General features: G+C 42.6%; 2 protein-coding genes across 2 annotated transcripts in view; both read right to left on the minus strand.

Moving 5' to 3' along the window:
* Positions 1 to 18,773, minus strand: part of LOC307044213 (uncharacterized protein) — a 305,770-nt gene that overhangs the window by 257,746 nt on the left and 29,251 nt on the right. The window lies entirely within an intron of this gene.
* Positions 405 to 9,409, minus strand: LOC307042897 (NLR family CARD domain-containing protein 3-like; the record flags this gene model as incomplete). The annotated part of the gene is made up of 8 exons (XM_079687056.1): positions 405 to 419; positions 527 to 533; positions 850 to 1,023; positions 4,315 to 6,121; positions 6,262 to 6,490; positions 6,644 to 6,722; positions 7,643 to 7,747; positions 9,342 to 9,409. The coding sequence occupies 8 exons, from the start codon at positions 9,407 to 9,409 to the stop codon at positions 405 to 407; spliced, it is 2,484 nt and encodes an 827-aa protein (XP_079543182.1).

An 18,773-nucleotide genomic window follows, 5' to 3' on the forward strand; every position in this document is an offset into this window, starting at 1 on the left:
AAGACCCTATAATCATAAATACGAGGAATCCTACATTATTTGAACTGATGGCAAAGATTTTGCATACATGGTGGATTGAAAGCCAATGTTAAAAATGTATCAAAAGTAGAAAGGGAGAAGAGTGTGTAGATTTGCACCTGAACACAACAGCAAAGAATAATTTAACGGGTTTAAAAATAGTTCATTTACTATAGTAAGTTAAATACATCCAAAAAAGGAAACTCAACATATCAATGAATCCTGACCTGAGAGTCTCCAGAGTACAGTGAGGACTCTCCAGTCCAGCAGACAGCAGCTTCACTCCTGAATCCTGCAGGTCGTTGTTACTCAGGTCCAGATCTCTCAGACTAGAGGACTGGGAGCTGAGGACTGAGGACAGAGCTGCACAGCTTCTCTCTGACAGGTTACATACACTCAGTCTGAAGAGACAACAAAATAAATGGAAGCAAATGTTAAAGTGGACTTTGTTTTTATATAACATGTTTTCCTGGGCAAAACAGAAAAACTGTAAAGTATATTATGTTACATAGGGTCTGAAAATTGACGATCACAACTGGGTTGAAAAATAACTTGAGTACAGTGAACTTAGAAAACTCATCCAGTAATCATACATGTTATTTCAGCTTAGGCTTTTACTGAAGCAACTAACAAACACTTCAATACAATGTCTAGAAAATAATTTGAGGTCAAGTATCTTTGCCAAGGACACTTTGACATGTTAACCTCATGGAGAGGGGATCGAATCAATAACCCTCACATTGGTTATCGCCTATTTCCCTTCTGGGCAACAGCAGCCCAATACATCAATAAATATTCAAAAGGGAGCTCAACGTATTGATGTATCCTGACCTGAGAGTCTCCAGAGTACAGTGAGGACTCTCCAGTCCAGCAGACAGCAGCTTCACTGCTGAATCCTGCAGGTCGTTGTTACTCAGGTCCAGCTCTCTCAGACTAGAGGACTGGGAGCTGAGGACTGAGGACAGAGCTGCACAGCTTCTCTCTGAAAGCTTACAGCCACTCAGTCTGATAAAGAAAGTACAAACAATATTTTAAAAAGATGAGCATAATATTTACTTTACATTTCATTTAGCTGACGCTTTTATCCAAAGCGACTTACAATTACAGGGACATTCTCCCTGGAGAAACTAAGGACTAAGTGCCTTACTCAAGGGCACACTAGTGGTGGTGTTCCTGGCGGGAATTGAACTCACAACGTTCCTATCTTCATCCCACTTCACTATCCATTAGACCAGTGGTTCCCAACCTTTTTTGTCTTGTGTACCCCCTCAGCCTTTTGTCATACCATGAGTACCCCCTCACTCATATGTGCTGATGATCCTTCACAAGTAGAACGTAACTGATTATTGAATGAAAATAACTTTATTTCATCTCCTTAATTTGAACATCTAATTCTCAGGCATTTTCTTAATTTTAACTTAAATCACTCAATAAAAATGAATATGTTTCCTTGAAAATAAATAATGTAATCAAATAAATACATATGAAATCAAAATAATCAACTTATCTTTGCTATATATCTTGTAACATTTAGTCTTAAACCTGGAGCCCCTTTGAATAAGTCCCCTTTAAACAGGCAATTAACTTTAATTCGGGAACAAAACACTTCGCAAAATAATATCCAGAATCAGTATAGGCCTAGCAGTTTCTTTTCACCAGTCATGTGAGCTTTAATGAGACACTTGAGCTTGCTTGTCTTTCATAAGCTTTGATAGTTCTGGAGGCAGTGTGGAAACAGCTGTGACCAGGCTGGTCTCCACATCCAGTCTGTTCCTCTGCTTGGTTTTGATGTGTGTTAAAGCTGAGAAGGTCACCTCACACAAATAAGTAGAACCAAACGGCAAAAGTTCAATCAGTGCATGTTTTCACAGTTCAGGATATTCCTTCTCCACATCACACCAAAACTCAGTCAATGATTTCTCAGCATATGCCATCTTCAGACCACGGTCAGATGATAATTCCATCAGAGGCTCCTGCAGCATTGCTGGAAGGCTGTTGCTGCTCTCACTCACAATGAATGGGTTCCTCACCCAATCCAGTCTTTCTGACTTATTTTCAATGTCCTGAAAATAATGGCTGAAATCAGTGCAGAGTTTGGACAGGTGTGCTTGCACCAGTTTGACCACTGGACGGTCTGGACCCCTGGCAACAGCAGTTGTGGCAAGATGGGCATTGAGTAGTGGGAAAGAGCTCACGTCTCCCCATACTTGTCAACCCTCCCGATTTTCGCGGGAGACTCCCGATTTCATTACTCTCTCCCGGTTTCCTCCCGGGGTCATATTTCTCCCGCATTTCTCCCGATTTCTGACAAAATCAGATTTACACACGACAGTTTCCACTCGGACTTTAATACAGCTGCAGCATTGTTTGGTTTCCATGGTAACACGTCTCTTTAGTAGCGCGCGCAACTCAAAGTCTGAGTGGGTGAGGCAGATATTCACAGAAAAACAGAACAAGAATCGATAACTACTCTACTCTCTGCTCACTCCTTTCCTAAAATACAGGTCCAGCCCACACATATGCTCCATCAAGGACGGCGCTACAGGCCGCAAGGCAGTGCACTTACAACTACAATAAGCATGTTAATGTTAATCTAACAGCTCCGGCGATCCACTCCACTAGCACCCCCCCCATTTTGCATTTTGAAATAATCCCGATTTCTGACGTCTAAAGGTTTGCAAGTATGCCGTCTCCCTCATCACATTTCCTCTCCCATAGTTTGAGCTTTTTTGTGAATCCTTGAACTTTGTCATACAATTTCAGGATATGTGACTCCTTGCCCTGAAGTGATAGGTTGAGCTCGTTGAGTTTGGTAAACACATCAGCAAGATATGCCAGGCGCACCACCCACTTGTCATCCTCAAGCTGCACAGCAAGAGGATGCAGATGCTCCGTCAATAACAAAAAAACTTCATTGCGAAGTTCATAAAGTCTCAGTAACATTTTCCCACGAGACAGCCAGCGCACGTCTGTGTGAAGCAATAGCTGATCGTGCTCTGTGCCGTTCTCATGACAAAGAGTTTCAAACAGCCTGTGATTCAATGGCCGAGATTGGATGAAGTTTATCCTCTTCACAGCATCATCCATAACAGCACTTAAATCAGGGCTCATCCTCTTGCTAGCTAGTGCTTCACGATGAATAATACAATGCATCCATTTAATGTCGGGATTTACCTTTCTTACGTGCCCAAAAAGTCCCTTTACACGCCCCGTCATCGCAGCTGCTCCATCAGATGTGGCTGCAGGTTTTCCACTGCAGATGATGTTCTCTGAAGAAGCTGTCGATAACCTGGAACAATTCTTCCCCAGTTGTCTTTCCTGGCAGCGTTTTGCAAAATAAAATATGCTCGTTTATGTCCGACGCATCTTTGTAACGCACGAAGGACAGGAGCTGCGCTTCTCCACTCACGTCTGTAATTTCATCCAGCTGCAAAGCGAACTGACCGGCTAGTTTCATTTTGTTCACCACTTGTCCAATTATATTAACAGACATATCATTGATCCGACGGGATACGGTGTTATTCAACAGGGGAACTTTCTTGAGTGCTTCGGCTGCTTTCTTGTCTATCATAATTTCGGCCAACGCAGTCGCTGCCGAGAGAATGAGCTCCTCAACAATAGAGTGAGGTTTTTTTTATTTAGCCACAAGCAGGGACACGGCGTAAGATGCCTCGAGTGCTTTCATTGACACATTCGTGGCTTTCATCATTACTGTCTGGCTCGACTTAAAAGTTCCGACAGCTTTCGTTTGTAAAATTCTTCACTTTTATCGACACTTCCCGAATGTTTGGTGCTCTGGTGTCTCTGTAAATGCGCTGGCTTCATCGCACTATTAGCCAGGACTTCACCGCAAAAGAAGCACTGAGGCTGCGGTGGGTCCGCAGAAGTAGAAATGAATCCAAATAATATATATGTTTCACTGTACTGCCTTGGTTTCAGTTTGGCCTCTTTCTTACGTTTCTCTGCGGGCTCCTCCTGGCCTGAATCCAGAGCAAGCGGACGTTTCAGCCATTTATCCATAGTGCAGACCTACCAGTTTTTTTCTGGCTGCAGGTAAGCAGCTGTTTTCATTGTGGGATTTTGGCGCGGTTGTGAAACAGACTATTGTCTCCCTAGGGAAACTAATCGCGCAATATCATTTTTGACGGGATTATTATTATTTTTACTTGTCACCTTGGAATTCCACGTACCCCCTGAAGTTCCCTCGCGTACCACTAGGGTTACGCGTACCCCCGGTTGGGAAACACTGCATTAGACCACCACTACTTCATGATATATGAATGTTTCTGTACTCACAGAGCCTTCCTGGAGGCTTTGACCACTGGCAGCAGCCTCAGAAGAGCCTCCTCTGAAGCAGAGTATTTCTTCAGGTCAAACACGTCCAGATCTTCTTCTGATGACAGTAAGATGAAGACCAGAGCTGACCACTGAGCAGGAGACAGATTATCTGTGGAGAGACTTCCTGAACTCAGGGACTGTTGGATCTGCTCCACTAGAGAACCATCATTCAGTTCATTCAGACAGTGGAACAGGTTGATGCTTCTCTCTGGAGACAGATCTTCATCCATCTTCTTCTTGATGTACTGGACTGTTTCCTGATTGGTCTCTGAGCTACTTCCTGTTTCTGTCAGTAGACCACGTAGGAGTTTCTGATTGGTCTCCAGTGAAAGACCCAGGAGGAAGCGGAGGAACAAGTCCAGGTGTCCGTTTGGACTCTGTAAGGCCTGGTCCACAGCACTCTGGTAGAGATGTGTTAGTTCAGGTTTGGCTCTGAAGACTTTAGGACGCCTGGAGTTTGTTGGTTCTTCTGACAGCAGGTTGATATGAGAATTGATACATTTTCGATGGACATGAAGAGCGGCCAGAAACTCCTGAACGCTCAGATGGACGAAGCAGAACACCTTGTCCCTCTGGTACAGTCCTCTCTCCTCTCTAAAGACCTGTGTGAACACTCCTGAGTACACTGAGGCTGCTCTGATATCGATGCCACACTCTGTCAGGTCGGACTCATAGAAGATCAGGTTGCCTTTCTGCAGCTGCTCAAAAGCCAGTTTCCCCAGAGCCTCCATCATCTTCCTGCTCTTTGGACTCCAGTGTGGATCTGTCTCAGCTCCTCCATCATACTTGATGTTCTTCACTTTGGACTGAACCACCAGGAAGTGGATGTACATCTCAGTCAGGGTCTTGGGCAGCTCTCCTCCCTCTCTGGTTTTCAACACCTCCTCCAGAACTGAAGCAGAGATCCAGCAGAAGACTGGGATGTGGCACATGATGTGGAGGCTTCGTGAGGTCTTGATGTGGGAGATGATGGTGCCGGCCTGCTCCTGATCTCTGAACCTCTTCCTGAAGTACTCCTCCTTCTGTGGGTCAGTGAACCCTCGGACCTCTGTCACCATGTCCACACACTCAGGAGGGATCTGATTGGCTGCTGCAGGTCGTGTGGTTATCCAGAGGCGAGCAGAGGGAAGCAGCTTCCCCCTGATGAGGTTTGTCAGCAGCACATCCACTGAGGTGGACTCTGTGACATCAGTCAGGATCTCAGTGTTGAGGAAGTCCAGAGGAAGTCGACTCTCATCCAGACCGTCAAAGATGAACACAACCGGGAACTGATCAAACCTGCAGATTCCTGCGTCTCTGGTTTCAGAGAAGAAGTGATGAACAAGTTCCACCAAGCTGTACTTGTTCTCTCTCACCACATTCAGCTCTCTGAAGGTGAATGGAAATATGAACTGGATGTCCTGGTTGGCTTTGCCTTCAGCCCAGTCCAGAGTGAACTTCTGTGTTAAGACTGTTTTCCCAATGCCAGCCACGCCCTTTGTCATCACTGCTCTGATTGGTGCATCTCTTCCAGGTGAGGCTTTAAAGAGGTCTTCTTGTCTGATGGTTGTTTCTGGTCTGTCTGGTTTCCTGGATGCTGTTTCAATCTGTCTGACCTCATGTTCCTTGTTGACCTCTGCAGACCCCCCCTCTGTGATGTAGAGCTCTGTGTAGATCTGGTTCAGAAGGGTTGGGTTTCCTGCTTTAGCAATGCCCTCAAACACACACTGGAACCTCTCCTGCAGGTTAGACTTGAGTTCACGCTGACACACTCCAGAAGGACTTCCTGAATGAACACACAACAAATCAGATCAATGAGTCAGATACATCCTTAAAGAATAAAGATCTGAATATACTTTGTTCCATCTCTTGAGACTTTAGTCAACATTTGTCCAGCTTGTTAAATCTCTATAGAAACCCTCTTACTGCTCTGCAGACGGTCAGCCAGCTCCTCCTGCTCCATGCTCCTCAGGAAGTGCAGTGTGATGTTCAGAAATGCCTCTCTGCTGCTCCTCCTCTGCTCTTCATCCTCACCGTCCAACACCTCCTCATCCTCCCTCTGACTCTCTAAGCATTCTGGGTAATCTGAACTCAGAACCTCCTGGATCTTCTTCAGCTCGTTCTTCACAAAAGTGATGATGTTGTCCTCCAGCAGCTGGAACAGAATACATGAACAACACAATCAAACTAAAGTCACCAAACATCAGATCCATGTTGGACAGACTGACCATCCACTGATCTACAAAGTGCATCATGGAGTTGACTGTGAGCAGAACAGATGTGAAGTAGCTGTAGTTCATGTACAGACCATAAATGTGGAGTCCAGCTGTGTCTGATGCTGCTGGGCAGACTGACCTCTGGGAACCTCTGAGCTCTGCTGGTCCTCTCTGTGAGGAATCATGAAGAAACAACTCACATTATCTCTGATATGCTTCAGTGGTGCTGGAAATGTGGATCAGGTGCATGTGTGAGCAACAGGAGAAAGGTTAGATCACTGGATTTGTCTGGGCCTCGCACGGAGTACCAACTTTAGCAGCTGTAGAAGTTATTGCCAATTTTTATTTTAAACTAAAACCTCAAAATAACATTTTATAGACACATGAATTGGTACAAAGGTTAAAGGGCAGTGATATCACTCATCCTTGACTATCAGCAACACTAAATACTAAGAAGGGCCACGCACCAAAATGAAAGTAATCAGTGACTGTAATCTTTGATTAAGGTTTAACAATTACATTTAATTTGATCAAGAGCTGTTTAATTGTTCAATAGAGCACCAGGTGAAGAGCAAAACACCACACAGCAATTACACATTTTAGAAATGAGAAGCAAAACCTGCTGCAAATACAGGGAAACATTGACCTCCGACTGACGAGGAGCAATGGGAAACACTCAGGTATGTATTCACACAGAGCTGATCATAAGCTGGACTAGACGTCCACACAGTTGAGTTTCCCTCCCTTTGGACGCAAGCTGCAGGATTACAAAACTCTAGCTTTACTTAAGAAGGAAAGAAATGTAACTCAGATGAGAAACACTGAAGGTAAACATGACCCTGATTTCTTTATTTAAAGAAACCTTCATCAGATTCAGAAACAGGTTTATTGCCAAGTTGGTGTTTATGGTGCTTAAAGCTTTCAAACCTGATACGCCTTATAAATGATCAAAGCTGCTTTTATTAGAAAGGAACCAGAGAAGTGTCTCACCAAGAAAATTCAACAGAGCCACACTTTCTTAGCTGGGTCAATACAACCTGAAAGCAGAGCAGCAGGTACCATGAAGGGGGTTATCAACTTTCAATCCTCACCTTTGACCAACAGAGTGTCGTCCATCTTTGAAGTAAATAGGTTTTTCCATAGACCAGTCACTCTTCATGGACACACAGCTGGGTTCAGGTTCCTCCAGCCTCCTCCTGAAACATGAGAAACAAACAGTTAGGAATCTGGACCGTCACAATGGTCCTAAATACTATTCATATTAGAATGTGTTTAATAAACAGGGGCCATGCTTATAAATACATGAATCTCAAAGAAGGGATGAGTTATGCCAGATTAAGATCATTTCTATCTGCAGTCCTTAGACAGGTACGCACATAATGGTCATCGAAAACTTAAAACATCTCCTAGTCTCCATCACACTAACACTTAGTCAGATCAGAGCTCAGAGCACCATATAACAACATGAGAATACTTTATTATCAGATCAAGTCTGACATGCTTCTGGCATCACAGCAGCTCCTTTAGCAACGTCAACGAGGACAAACATCAAGACAAGAAACAAGGAACCAGATATTTACCATAACAACACAGTCACTGAAGACACCATGTTCATCTGACCTGGGATTTCACTCATTACATAATCATGGTTGGGTCAGAGATAACGTGGTTGGCCAGCTTCTAAAGGTTGTGATGGTAGGATGATTCAGAGAGGCTCTCAAATGTTGACCTACGACCTTTGAGCAGATTCTCTGAAAGACTGGTGGAGCAGTTTTGATTTTAAAGAGGTGGACCTGCACCGTGTAGTATTACAGTACTGCAAAATACTCTAAAATCACAGATGTAAAAAATAAAACTTTATCTACTCTCTACTCTATTATTTGTTTTGTCTTTTTCAGATTCTATGTGGTCTTTCTAGAACAGAAGGGTCTGTCAGGACACCCACGTATTTATAAGAAAGTACCTGCGTGATTTTCTCAGTAAGTGTTACAACAGGGACAGATATATTTACCCTGTTTCATCAGAATACTTGAGAATATATTGATTTGGTGAGCCTGTCCGAACTCTAGTCCGGAGCTGTTTGATTGGATCTCAGCAGGTTTGGTTATCTCCTGCCACCTTTTTCTTTTTCAGTATTCTCTATTTTACTGATCTGCAGTAGAACACCAATATATGAGCCACAAAGACAGAGAAGACGGCACATACAAGAGGGTACTGTGGTGAATGAAGTCATGTATTTATTTGACTACCCAATGCTCTCTCATTGCCTCCCATTTATTCCTAATGTGATACCTGCTCATTCTACAGCATTTAGGTCTGAAACTCTACCATAATGATGGAAAACCACTTTAGTTTGTGGACAAACTGAACTTTATTTATTGTTGAAACAGTGCTTTAAATATTTTACCTGCTATGGTATTGAAGGCTTCTTTTATTGAGCCTCTCTGACACGTTACACTCTGGCTTCAGGCTGAACACACCTTGGTAGTCCCTCCCTCAGCTTCAATAAGAGGTCTCTGTTCTTCAGTAACAACAAGTTTTCTACTGCTGCTGATATAATGAAGTCACATGACGTCCACTTACTCTGTCTCTGAAGGGCGGCCTTTAAAATATAAAGGTTCATCTCTAGACCGGTCACTCTTTATGGACACACAGCTGGGTCCAGGTCCAGGTCCAGGTCCAGGTCCAGGTCCATGCTGCTGCTCTGGGCTTCAACACAACACACACACAGAGTGTGAATAATGCCTGCTGAGCTCTGGAGGAGAGGACAGTCAGAGGTCTTCATCTCACCTCTGAGCTTTGGTGAGGCGTTCAGGGTCCCCACTCAGAGCGGGTTCAGTGTCCTCAGAGGGATTCATAGCAGAGCTCACACCTTCACACACACACAACCACCTGCTGGAGAACCACACATTATCTCATCAGGACACAGAGCTCTCACACCTCCAAACTAAAACACTCATGAGACAGTTTCCATGTTGTTGGCTCTGTGAGCTGCAGCGTCTTAAAGACCCTCTCAATGCTCTGTGGTCTTCAGGACGGTTTGAAGACTTCAGGAACATCCTTCATGTGGATTATTCTTGGCCTTTCTGTGCAGATCACTTCTATTGGACGGACTCTGAAGAGCTCAGCAAGCCTTCAAATCTTCCTCTGTTTCAGAGGTTCATACATTTTAAACAGCCAACAGGAAACTGTGTTTGGAGTTCAGAGCAGAAGATTTGGAGGGTAAAAAATAAATATGAAGAAAATAAATGTACTGATTTTTTTTTTTAAACGAACGATAAATTGATGTTCTGTATTATTTTAGGTCCTTTAATAAAGGAGCACACTAGTAGTTTGTGATTGGACAGAGAAGAGTCTGCTTATTGTCCTGAGTCAGTGGTGAGGACCAATCAGAGCAGAGGAAGCTCCACCAGATGGAGCTGATGCAGGATTTCACTGCTGCACCTTGACTCAGGTGTTGTACTTCAGTTCAGCTTTTAGGTAAGCATTTAAGCATAGCCGTGGGAACATGTTTCAAATGGGGGGTGCTGTGGGGATGACACCAGGGCCGGTTTTGACCAATTTGCTGCCCTATTGGCAAGATTTTAGCTGGCAATGAAAAACCTCTACAAAAGACACTACAAACAGAGAAACATATTGACATGGTGGACAGCTTATATAAAAAGGCTTCAAATGTATACTATTTAGTATTGCATGAACATTGAACATGTTTTAACTGGGGGGTGGACTTCACATCCTCAAGGGGGGTCCGGGGGTGCCCCCCCGGGAAGATTGTTTTTAACATTTTAAAGTAAAATGCTTCAATCTGATGCACTTTGAGCGCCCAATTACTAGAGACTGATCTAGGGGATACAACTCTAAACACCCATATGAAAAAGATCGGTTTGCATTTTAATAATCAAATAAGTATGTGAACATAACCGATAACCTACCATAGCCAATAACAAATAAATGTAGGCTAACTTATTTTATTTTTGTGGTTCATTTATATCTCATCAGTTAACATTTATTTATTTATGCATATTTTTAAATCTCTCCAGTTTTAAACGATATTTTTGGTTTACTGTCTTATAGTATACATTGGAATGATTTCAAACCTGTTTTTATTTATCCTAATAATTATAAAGGAGTGCCTTGGAAATATGTTTTTACATAAATTGTGATCAAAACGTTTGAGACCCACTGTGATAATTTAGACTAAAGTGAACTATCTAAACACTCAGAGTCCTTTGCCTGACTGAGCCTCTCAGTCTGACAGGACAGAACTCTCCCTCCACATTATTGAAGAAAGAGCTTCTTATATCCGTTAGCAGAAGCTAACAACATTCCCCGCCGGTACAGGTGCACCCCCTCTCTATCTATCTCTCTCTCACGCTGGCCGTGAGCTGCGGGCGCCTGATAAGCCAACATCCCCCACTTTCATCACTTAAAGCGCCCATCGTACGGGGCAAATGGAAAATGTAACCGGGGTGAAAAGGGTGTTATCTTTACTTAATTATGAATGTTGTTACGTCAAGGCTGAAAATTCATTTTATTTTATTTTATTTATTATATTTGTATTTAATCTTGTGGAAGTGCAGATCCCCTGTCCTCCACCAGGGGGTGCTGCAGCACCCTCAGCGCCCCTACTTCCCACGGCCCTGCATTTAAGTGATAACTTACGTTAAGAACATGTTGTGTAAACGTTTCAGATCTAGATTAATAACACTAAATATAATCACCAAATTGTCCTGCCTTAACTATATATTCAAATATGATTCCTTGGTGAAAATCACGAGGCACAATGTACTGTATATGACCTTTATTTAAAAAAGAAAAAGCTCCTCCTTTACCAGCTGTTACATTAAAGTGAACAGACGGATTCATTCATTATTATTATTAAATAATGTGAAACATATTATTATGAACTGGTGCAGAATGAGTACTTTAGCACTTTAAGTATATTTTGATGTTTAAACTTGTACTTTAGTGAAGTGTTGAATAGAGGACCTGAAACAGATTATTATCACACTGTGGTTTCACTAATGTTTCTGAAACTAAAGATCTGAGTCCTTCGTCCTCCTCTGTGAGAAACCATAAACCAGCTGTAGTTCCTCAGAGTGACCACTGGAGGTCCTCCATTTACCTGTTTCCTGTTTAACTCCTCCTCCTCCTCCTCCTCCTCCTCCTCCTCCAACACCTTTAGCTTTTATTTTTGGCCCATATTTGAGCTTCCCGACTGAATTGAACACACCTTTTCTTTTCGTTTGTTGACGTGTTTGGACTTGAGTTATTTTTTTTTACAATGAAGACTAAGAAACAAAATGGCTTCCGTCCTGCTCAGCTGGTGTTTAACACAGAACACCTGAAGAGAAGACTACAACAGAGAAAGAGTCCCTCACAGTTTCATCAGAAACTAAAACCTTAATGTGCTCTGTGAAAACAGAAAACTTAGAAATAAGTTAAAAGACTGTCAGCAAAAGTAGTTAAACAGTTCCCGTTGAATGACAGTTTATAGAATATATTCTAATGCCATCAGATACAGATATTGGCTGTAAGTACATGTTGTAACTTTACAGTCTAGTACAAGTACACTTCTTCATTATCAGGACACATGTAACAAGGTGAGAATACTGCATTAAGACGTTTGAGTTTCACTGTTTAGACTTTAGATCAGAGTTCCTGAGGGGGGGTCAGGAGGGCGTGTTGATCGACCAATGAAACGCAGCCAGAGTCTCTCAGGTGTTTCAGGAGCAAAGGCCCAGGTGAGCTCTCTGATGGCTGCTGGGTCCTAGTGCCCTCAAGTTGCCTCTCCCTCCACATCAGTAGCCCTCCTGACAGATTGACCCCCATCAGCCTGAACTCCTCTTCCTCCTCACAGGGAACTCTTCAAACTAACCTGCACTCTCTCTCTGCTCGCACAGCTCGGAGGCCATCTTGTTTCCCAGCTTTAAACAATCACACGTTCATCAACTCAAGCGTTTCTGAGACCACAACAATCAACAACATCAACCAATCACAGCTCTACTTACTGAACTGTTAGCCATGAGATTCATCAGTAGCAGCCTCGTCTGAGCTTCATCAACTTCAGCGTCCGTCAGACGAAGTGAAGTGAAGGCGCTTCCTATCCTGCGTCTCAGTGTGTGTGTGTGTGTGTGTGTGTGTGTGTGTGTGTGTGTGTGTGTGTGTGTGTGTGTGTGTGTGTGTGTGTGTGTGTGTGTGTGTGTGTGTGTGTGTGTGTGTGTGTGTGTGTGTGTGTGTGTGTGTGTGTGTGTGTGTGTGTGTGTGTGTGTGTGTGTGTGTGTGTGTGTGTGTGTGTCCTCACCTCACTATGACAGAATGCAGTCTGACTGGTTAGACTGAGTCTCAGTCTGTGCTGCGTTCACAGGATCAGATGTGTTTGTGAATAGAGTTTGTGGGAAGGGATCTTTAACAGAGTTTCCTGCTATACTAACCTGCAGTGCGTTTGATCAAAACATAGGAAGTCATTACATTTGTGTAATTTTGCAGAATAATCCAGAGTGTCGGACTGGACTCTTTGCAGCCTCTGTTGTGTAGAGTTCTGCTTCCTGGACACAGCTTGAATAACTATATTCATTAAAACAACACAAAGTGATCTCTTCACTGCTCTTTGGTGATCTGGTTTTTCCTTTGTAGAGTAACCGCAGCTGTCAGATAAGTGTAGTCCAGTAAAAAGTACAATATGTACCTCTGAGATGAGTACAGGTATCTCACTCACATTTCAGGTGTAACATCCTCTCGACCGCCCTTCCAACGTGTTTTATCTCCACCATCTCACCCACATTTCCGTTCCTATTGCCTCACACCAAAGTTCGCTTTGTCGTGCTGGGGATTGTCAACTTTCGGACTCTTAGACATCCATTGACCCCTTGAGCCACACCATCCGGACAGATTCCAGTCAAATTTTACCGGGTGGGGTTTTTCGTAAATTAGGGTGATGGAATGCTCCGGTTTTGGGACAAAATTAACATGGGATCACTCCGGTCATTGTACGTACTTCGTCTCACTGGAATATTAATGGTCAGATTGAATACAACATCGACCCCATTTCTCCGGTCAATGACGGGAGAGTTTTGAAAGTGACAAAACACTGTTCCACACATTTAAAAACACTTAAACAATTAAACAATGTTTACCCAGGATTCAGGCACCTTCCCTGGCTTGTAAAATACGGTGATGCGCCCTGGAGGTATCAGACTATTTAAAACATGTATACCCAGGATTCAATCACTTTTCCTGGCTTGTAAAGTGCTGTGGAGCAGCCTGTTCTCTGGGTAAACTCTCTTTGCATTGGAATCACTATTTCTGCTATCACTATCACCACTTTCCCCCGCCTTTCAAAGACTTATTCCTGGGTAGAAAAGCCATGTGCTGCATGGTGCTCTGTGGGTCTCTGTGAGTCTCAGACCCTGCTAACAGCAGAGACCCTGCTGCCAGTACTATGAACAGATTGATCAGTTTCTAACAATACTTTAGCCCACATCAGAGCCCTCAAAGATAGCAAAAAGTAATTGAAACAACATTGAGATATTGCCACGCTGAAGGTTGCAATCAACATTGATGTCGGACATTGAAAATAAACTAAAATCAACAAACAAAAAAAGAGCCCATTATTTATTCAGTTTCTTTATTCAGATTCAATGATATGAACATCTTGTAACATCTTTTGTCCACAAGCACGAAAAACATTCTCTCTTGAAGGTCCCATGTCATGCTTTCCTGGTTCTTACCCGTCCCCTTGTGTGTTATGAAGCTTTTTCTGCATGTTAACGGTCTGCAGAGTCACAAACCCTCAAAGTACACCCTGTAGGGAGTAAAACTCTAACACAGAGAAGACCTGTCTATGCTGCCCCAGAACGCCTCGGTGGACATTTCTCTTTTTCCATTGTTTACTTCCTGAGTAAAGTGACGTAACGGATTTCCACACACACACACAGCCTGGCTGTGAGAGTGTGTGTGCTCAGGCTGAGTTCCTCTGTGTCTCGCAGACCCCATGCCATCATCATTTTCTGTTTAAAGCAGCTTTGCTAGACGTTGATAACATGCATTCTTCACATGCTGAAGATATGGATTTGAAAAAATGCACGTTTTGCAACATAGCACACGTTAAGGACATTTATTGACATAATAAACATCTAGCAAAGCTGTTTTAAACAGAAAATGATGATGGCCTTTTGAACACAGATTCTGAGGATCGTTTCTGCTTCTGCTTTTATCCATCAGGTCAAAATAGGATTCACACACCTGACATCATTGTGATAAATTAGGCCTCAGCCTCTTCAGCACATCACAATCAAAGAATTTAAAAATAAACAAATATAACAATTACAATCCAGTGCCTCTTGTCAACCTGCAACTCACAATTTCACACATTTCAATTTCACAGGCAAATGGGACTTCATGCTTAAAATGACTGCATGTGCAAGCATGTACATACATTGAAGTTTTATCTGATCACTAACAATGAACTTGAACAGTAGAAATACTGGATATGCCCCTCTTTTGAACTGGCAACTTACACATCCACACATTCTTTGATTCTCTATTTCAGAAGAGAACTTATATGCTTAAAATGAAATGAATGCTGTGAGGTTTTACATGAGCACTAACCACGATGCACTGGAACAGGCGAAACATAGATTAAAGTCATATCTGGCTTCCCCATTAACATTCACAGCAAAAGCTTTGTTTTCCGAGACCTTATGCGCTGCGAGCATCAAGAGCCAAGCTCGTAAAAGATAGTCTGAATGGCTTCAAAGGTATACCTCATCTCCTTTGGATAATCTAATCCATGTTCATTGCATGAAGTAGGCCGAAGAGGAAAGGCAGTAGAGAGGTCTGGCAGGTCCTGCAGTACAATGGTCCATTCCCACACAACAGCCACGTCTCGCACATTTGGTGATATGATCATCATCTTCAATGACGGTGAGGATGGCCACAGACACACCTCTCAGCAATCGTTCTTCATGGTCAGTGTCCTGAGGAAAAGTAAAATATGCATGAATGAATGCTATGGAAAACTAAACGGCAAAATACATATCCACTGATTCTAGCTTTAGCACCAAGCTACTGAGTCTTAACATTCAGCTTGTGGAAGTTATAATTGCAACTCAACAGCACGGCGGCTATCACCCACCAACCTTGTTGTGCCGAGTTCTATAAAGAAGTATTTTCTGATAAAGAACACCAGACAACAATGGCCAGATGTATCGGGTTGGCTGTTGCTCAAACAGCGCTGATATTTATTTTTAATTTTGGGTGAACTTATCGCGCTCGAGTTCATGAGGTGAAAACATCTCTGTACAGGCAACTGTAGCTTTTTACACTGGAGGCGCCCATCTCGGCCGAAGTCGGTTCATATTAACCTAAAGGTACATCATTAAATGGTAAATGTCGCCTTTAAGGAGCAGAACATTTTTGTTTTATTTGTGTGTGAATAACGAAATAATTTCAAATCAGTTTTTCTGTGATAGGTAATTGGTGTGGAGAAGATTGACCTCAGCCTTGCTTTGAACATTGTTCCAAAGGCTCTGTAGTAAATGGTGAGTATTCAAATGTTTTCTGTGATTTACTTGACTAACTTAAACTTGATCTTTAACAAATTGAAAACTGATATTAGTCTGACAATTTCTGAATATTTATTCATAACATTTACATACTGCAAACATTGCAGGGATATACACATGTTCTGATTTATTAGGCAAAAGTGATTCAGAAAGTGAGAGGCAAAAGCCAAACATTCTGCGATAAAGCCTCCTTCACAAAGTGATCATGTTTTGTTTGTTGAAATGGCTATAAGGGTGTTTCTTATATGTAGTCTTACATCAGTCATACTTATTTTAAGTCGCTTTGGAAAAAAACGTAACTAAATGAAATGTAATGTAGTCTAACCTGGTTGTTCGTACTTGATATAAAAAGTTATTCTCACTATAGAGCCAAAACAGGAGTGATGTGGTCCCTTCTCCGTGCTCTGGTCAATACATGTTGAATCAGCTGAAGCAACTTCACTGACTTTTTGGTTCACCCTGATAATAAAGAGTTACAATAAGCTAGCCTTGAAGTAACAAATGCATGGACTAGTTTCTCTGCATCGTTTTGAGGCAAGCACACAACTACAATCATGACATCTTTAGAAAATGAAATGATTTCTTGATTTTTATGACTGTGATATTTTGTTTTCTTTGATAAATGCGGAGTTTAAGCGTATAACAACCCTGCCCCTCCAATCAAGATTTCTCTCTCAGCTGGATGTGCTGTCTGACAAACTTCTGAAGGTTTTTGAGAAGAGAGGAGGACAGATAGGCCAGCGTCTGAACTGTATTATGTCAAACATGACTCAAGTAAGAATTCATTTTAAGGAAATTATACATCGAGTCAATAGTGTACACATTTCATTGAGCAAAACAGATTCTTTCTTTTCTTATTCCCCTTCACTTAGGTTGATGATGTCGATTTAGGCCGGGATTGTCTTCTCTAGGGGCTGTGTGTGTACCTCTGTGTGTGTACCTCTGTGTGTGTACCTCTGTGTGTGTACCTCTGTGTGTGTACCTCTGTGTGTGTACCTCTGTGTGTGTACCTCTGTGTGTGCACCTCAATGAGAGAGTTTGTGGTCAGTAGAAGTAATATTTGACCTTTTGATTTTTTTATTTGGCTTTAAAATATGTATTTATTGAAACACCACATAGTATACAGCCTAAAGTAAGTGAACATCCCTGTTTTTGGTTTAATAGCCAGACTACACTGAAAAGCTAGAGGCCTTTTAATTTAAAACGGATACAGGAAATGAAACATTCTTTATCAGGTCAGACAGGAGTATATCAGATAACAAGGAGGCTTAAAAGTACTGAAATCTGACCAAATGTACTTGTTAGACACAGGGACTTAGTAATGGGTATATATATTAGGGCTGCAACGATTAGTCGACATAATCGACGACGTCGATCATAAAAATTCGTCGACGCGGAATTTTAGTGTCGACGCGTCGTATAAAAACAATCAGAGAGCCGGTAACGTTAATTAAAAACTGCGCAAATGTTCATTTGTAACTGCAATGCACTACAGGAAGTGCTGGGGGCAGTATACTCTCCATTGTCTGCCATGACTGCATTCTGTACTAACAACAAAGAAGAAAGAATACGAACGATGGCGGAAAGGAGAGAGAATGAGGGTGATGAAGAGCTCAAAAAAGCGAGACCGAGAGTTTCGAAAGTGTGGGAGTATTTCACAGACGACAAGCCAAAGAAGTCAGTGAAATGCAGAATTTGTAAAGGGGAATTGGCATTCCACGGCAGCACTACAGTGATGCACGAGCATTTAAAACGCAAGCACCCTGGAACCGTGAGGACTGCTACTTTGGATCATGGGTAAGTTTGAGCAAGTTAGCCATAGTCATGTTTACGTTAGCTTACATGTTGGAAAACAGAACGTCTCATGGTTAATGCTTGCTAAGCAAACGCTATTTCAGTTATGTTGAGGCTGCGTGTCCACCAACGAGCTGCTAAACAGCGCCAAGCTTACAGCGTAGTAGAGCACACTAGAGCTTTATGGACGCTGTAATTAATTCCAAACTTAAAATAATAATTAACAAGGGTCTGCGAAATGACAAGAATAAAATGCGATTGAATTGATCCTGGGACTGGACAACAGGGTGACATTCACAGGTGTGCAGACTTGAGGTAGAACATGCACTGGAGCCCGGAAAAGGAGCCGTGCCCACAGGAAGCAGAGATGGAGGGTGTGACAGAAATAATCGTTAGATTAGTCGACTAATCGAAAAAATAATCGACCGATTAGTCGACTACCAAAATAATCGTTAGTTGCAGCCCTAATATATATGTATTGATTTGTTAGATCTCACTCTTTTCCTTTTGTGACTGTGCGCTCTGCAGGCAGAAGATGAAGACGTCATTCTGCGGTCCATTCAGGGGATTACGGTGGGACTTTATGTTGTCAAACACAATTCCACCATGAGAGGAGAGGACAGATGAGACCACAGGACAGATGAGACCAGAGGACAGATGAGACCAGAGGACAGATGAGACCACAGGACAGATGAGACCAGAGGACAGATGAGACCAGAGGACAGATTGTCCTGGAAGGCCATCAGCTACTAACTGATGTGGACAACATTGCATTTGCTGCTACCATGCTGTTTGGACTAATGTGTGCAATGAACCTGAACTACCCCCCTAAACTGAAGTGCACGTTCAAAGTGCTCCAGCA

Source organism: Notothenia rossii (genome assembly GCF_949606895.1).
Source record: "Notothenia rossii genome assembly, chromosome: 6".
NCBI classification, from domain to species: Eukaryota; Metazoa; Chordata; class Actinopteri; order Perciformes; family Nototheniidae; genus Notothenia; species Notothenia rossii.